This window comes from Buceros rhinoceros, unplaced genomic scaffold, assembly GCF_000710305.1.
Source record: "Buceros rhinoceros silvestris isolate BGI_N320 unplaced genomic scaffold, ASM71030v1 scaffold46795, whole genome shotgun sequence".
In the NCBI taxonomy this organism is placed as follows: Eukaryota; Metazoa; Chordata; class Aves; order Bucerotiformes; family Bucerotidae; genus Buceros; species Buceros rhinoceros.
In genome coordinates, this window is record NW_010412024.1 from 1 (window position 1) to 3,886 (window position 3,886).

At 57.5% G+C, this 3,886-nt stretch overlaps 1 protein-coding gene across 1 annotated transcript; it reads left to right on the forward strand.

Moving 5' to 3' along the window:
* Window positions 1-292: 292 nt before the first annotated feature.
* LOC104493504 (activating signal cointegrator 1-like) lies at window positions 293-3,649 on the forward strand (the record flags this gene model as incomplete). Its single annotated transcript, XM_010136197.1, has 3 exons — window positions 293-459; window positions 1,606-1,742; window positions 3,416-3,649. Coding segments are annotated over 3 exons (538 nt in total), but the record flags the coding sequence as incomplete, so codon positions are not given.
* Window positions 3,650-3,886: the final 237 nt, after the last annotated feature.

Below are 3,886 nucleotides of genomic sequence, written 5' to 3' on the forward strand. Positions count from 1 at the left end.
GTGACGGGGTGGGAGCCAAAGCCTCGCGTTCAGTTTTTGGGTGTTTGCCGGAGGGTCGAGGGGATGTCGCTCTGTGCTGGCACGGGGGAGAAAGATAATTTACCTTCAGCAGAACATCCACAAGGGATTGCCCAAAGTGCCTGCCTGAAAATTTGTCTCTTAAACCCATTCCCTACCGCGGTCTCTGCAGGAACTGATCCGAAGATCAGTTCTGTACCTGTGTGATGAGGCTGGTGGTTCGCTCAGAACAGAAGCCCCCTTACCTGTTTTCCTCCCTCCCGTCCGCTCCCAGGTACATCTTGTCTATAACAAACGAGGATGAGATCCGGGAGTACGTCATCGACCTCCTTCAGGGGACTGATGGGAATAAGAGTCAGTTTGTGGAGGAGCTGCTGGCCAGGTGGCGGAAATCCTCCCAGCTGCCCTCCGAGCCTCTGCCAGCATATCGGAAAAAGGACGGTGAGTGATACCATCGTTCATCCACGACCGGGAGGAAGGGACAGAGTGTCCCCTCAGCCAGTTTGCTAATGATACGGAACAGGGAGCAGTGGCTGACACACCGGGGAAGGAGCTGGGAGCTCTGGTGGTCAGCAAGTTGCCCATGAGCCAGTAAGGCTCAAGGTTCTTGTAGCGAAGAAGGTCAACGGTCTCCTGGGGTGCAGGAAGGAGAGTGTGGCCAGCAGGTCAAGAGGGGTTCTCCTCCCGCTCTGCTCTGCCCCAGTGAGGCCACATCTGGACTCCTGTGTCTAGTTCAGGAGAGACAAGGAGCTACTGCAGAGAGTCCAGGGGAGGCTGCGAGGATGACGAGGGGCTGGAGCGTCTCTGTGCCCAGGAAAGGCTGAGAGCCCTGGGGCTGTTCAGCTGGAGAAGAGCAGCCTGAGAGGGGCCCTCATCAAGGTGACCAAGAGCTAAAGGGGGGTCAGGAGGAGGGGCCAGACTCTGCCCAGTGGTGCCCAGCGACAGGACAAGGGGCAACAGGCACCAACTGGAACCCGGGAAGTTCCCCCTAGCGTCTCTGTGCCCAGGAAATGCTGAGAGCCCTGGGGCTGTTCAGCTGGAGAAGAGCAGCCTGAGAGGGGCCCTCATCAAGGTGACCAAGAGCTAAAGGGGGGTCAGGAGGAGGGGCCAGACTCTGCCCAGTGGTGCCCAGCGACAGGACAAGGGGCAACAGGCACCAACTGGAACCCGGGAAGTTCCCCCTGACCAGGAGGAGAAACTTCTTTGCTGTGCGGGAGAGGGAGCCCTGGCCCAGGCTGCCCAGAGAGGTGGTGGAGCCTCCTGCTCTGCAGAGATCCCAGGGACGCCCTCGTGGGCACCCTGCTCTGGGGACCCTGCTCTGGCAGGGGGTTGGCCTGGGTGATGCCCAGAGGTCCCTGCCAGCCCCACCAGTCTGGGGTTCTGTGGAAGGAATTAACAAGTCTCAAACAAGCTCATCTCAGTTATTTTGTTTATAAAGAATTCCATGGCACAAGTGCCTGTCGCTGTCCTCTCTCTGTTCATCGTGCCAGTGTAAAGCCCGTTTCCATGCACGCAGTCAGAGGTCAGGGACATCACTCTCTTGCTGGCAGTGACCCAGCATCTCCCTCTGCTTACACACGCTTCCAGAGACTTCGGAAGTGCCTCGGGCGGGAGACCAGGCGAAGAAGGGTAAACGCAAAGGACGGAACAAGCAGGAGACTCCTGCATATGCCGAGCCCAGCGCCCACGTAGAGGAAGTCAAAACGCCTCTGGACCTGGCCAAGGTGAGCGCCTCTACGAGCACGCTGCCCGCGCCCTGTGCCGGCACCCATTGCAGCGAGCGGGGCGGCCGTTCCCGTGCAGCAACTGCTCAGAGCTGACCCTGGGGGGAGTTACTGTGTGTGTTTGTAACGGAGACTGAAATGGTCACCTGACAGTGATGGTGTCAGGATGGATTTGCTCCAGGCCTCTCTGCGGGGTGTGGGGCATCAGGTCCAGCAGAGGCGCAAAGGTTGGGAAGTTAAGGAAGCCACCGAGAGGGTAGAATATTCCTCCTTTCAGACTTCCCCGTCACGCTGCACACAGTTTCAGCTGGCAACAACAAACCGCAAACCAAGAGCGTAAAACCGCTGAAGCCCCAGAATCGCTGCTGCCCTCAGGCAGCGCCAGGCCCTGCAGCCAGCAGCGCCTTTCTCCAGGCTGGTTCACTCACGCTGCAGCAGAGGGGCTCTGCATTCCCAGCACTTCAAGCGTGACCATCTTTGTCAGATAAACCCCTCCGTTCTTTGAACCAGCAGGTTAAAAATGGCCAGGAGTGCTCCATTTCCTCGTCTAACTTGATTAAAACCACCAGCTGAGAGTGCGCTGCCGAGGGTCACTCTCCAGGGCTGCCTTATCTGCTTTGGTTTTGCCTGTTTGGATCTGGCAGTTGGGCGGAACTGGAGGGACTGGAGAAGCTGCACCCGCTTGTCACTAAAGCCCGTAGTCTGCTGCTATTGAGAGCAGGTCAACAGAGCCAAGACGAGAGATGTCCCAGGCCATGGCAGCGTCACCCAGAAAAGCAGCAGGGTAGGAGGTGGAATGCAGGAAGGGAGCTGGCTGAGGCGTGGGTCATGCAGAGAGGGTGAGGGGCTGCTCTAGGGCGAGTAAAAATGGGCTTTCTGGGACAGGGCTTCTGAGAAATTATCTTTTCTCCTGTTGAAAGAGACTGCAGAGAGGAGAGGCAAAGACAGGCCAGCCTAGTGCTGGGAGACAGGTTTGTGACGGAGCTGTGCTGTGCATGCTTCTCGGAGCATCTGCCTCTGAGTATCACCAGAGAAGTGGCAGCAGCTGCCTTTGTTCTGCTCCCCCACCGTGATTTCTGGGCTGTGATATGTTCCTGTGGTTAAACTTCTGACCAGTTCCCTTCTCAGCCGGTACCCACTGGAGGGGCGGCCTGACCCAGGGCTGGGTCCCTGACCCAGGGCTGGGTCCCTGACCCAGCACAGCCCCCACTGTAAACCCAGAGAGGTGAATCATGGCATCGCAGATACCGCATCACGAAATGAGGAGAAGAACTTACATTGCAGCTAAATGCTTGGGCATGCGGTGGGTGGAAAACCTCCGCTCGGGACCTGCTGCCACCCTGGAAAATAAACCTGGGAGCAGCTGAGCCGCTGCGCGCAGCTGACCGGGACCTGTGAGCTGACAGTGGCGGGCTGCAGGACAGACACGTAGACTCAGGCTTTCAGAGGCAGCGGCAGCATCCTTATGCCACTGCTTTGCTTAGATCCCTTGGACCTTTTCTGGCAGGCCTGAGCTTGTCTTTTCGTTGTGTCTGGGGTCTGCTCCAAGTTTCATTCCAGTGAGGCAGGGTATCGCTTGTCTGCGCCTCCCCAGCCGGGTCCAGGGTCGCTGCTTTCTCTCGGCTGCCGGTAGCACCCTGCCAGTACAGTTGGTGTATTTTTTTCTTCCTCAGGCACAGGAGAGCAGCACTGGAGTCAGCAGCACAAGCAGTTCCTCTAAGAAGAAGCCCAAGTATGTCAACCTGTACACCAAGGAGGGGCAAGACAAGCTGGCTGTCCTCATCCCTGGACGTCACGCCTGCGAGTGCCTGGGCCAGAAGCACAAGCTCATCAACAACTGCTTGGTCTGCGGGCGCATTGTCTGCGAGCAGGAGGGCTCCGGGCCCTGCTTGTTCTGTGGTGCTCTGGTTAGTCACAAGCTGCTTCGGCCTTGCCGTGTGCCAACAGGGTGTCCTTTGCTCGGGGCTTTGGAATGACATGGGGCTGAACGAGACCCTCAGATCAAAGCTCCTCTAGCAGAGTTCTCCTAACTCTAAAGCTGGGCAGGCAATAGCCTCTACTATCTGTAGTAGAACTGCTGTGGCTTTAAGTCACTACATGTTTCTTTTATGAGTACAGAATCACAGAATCATTTTGGCTGGAAG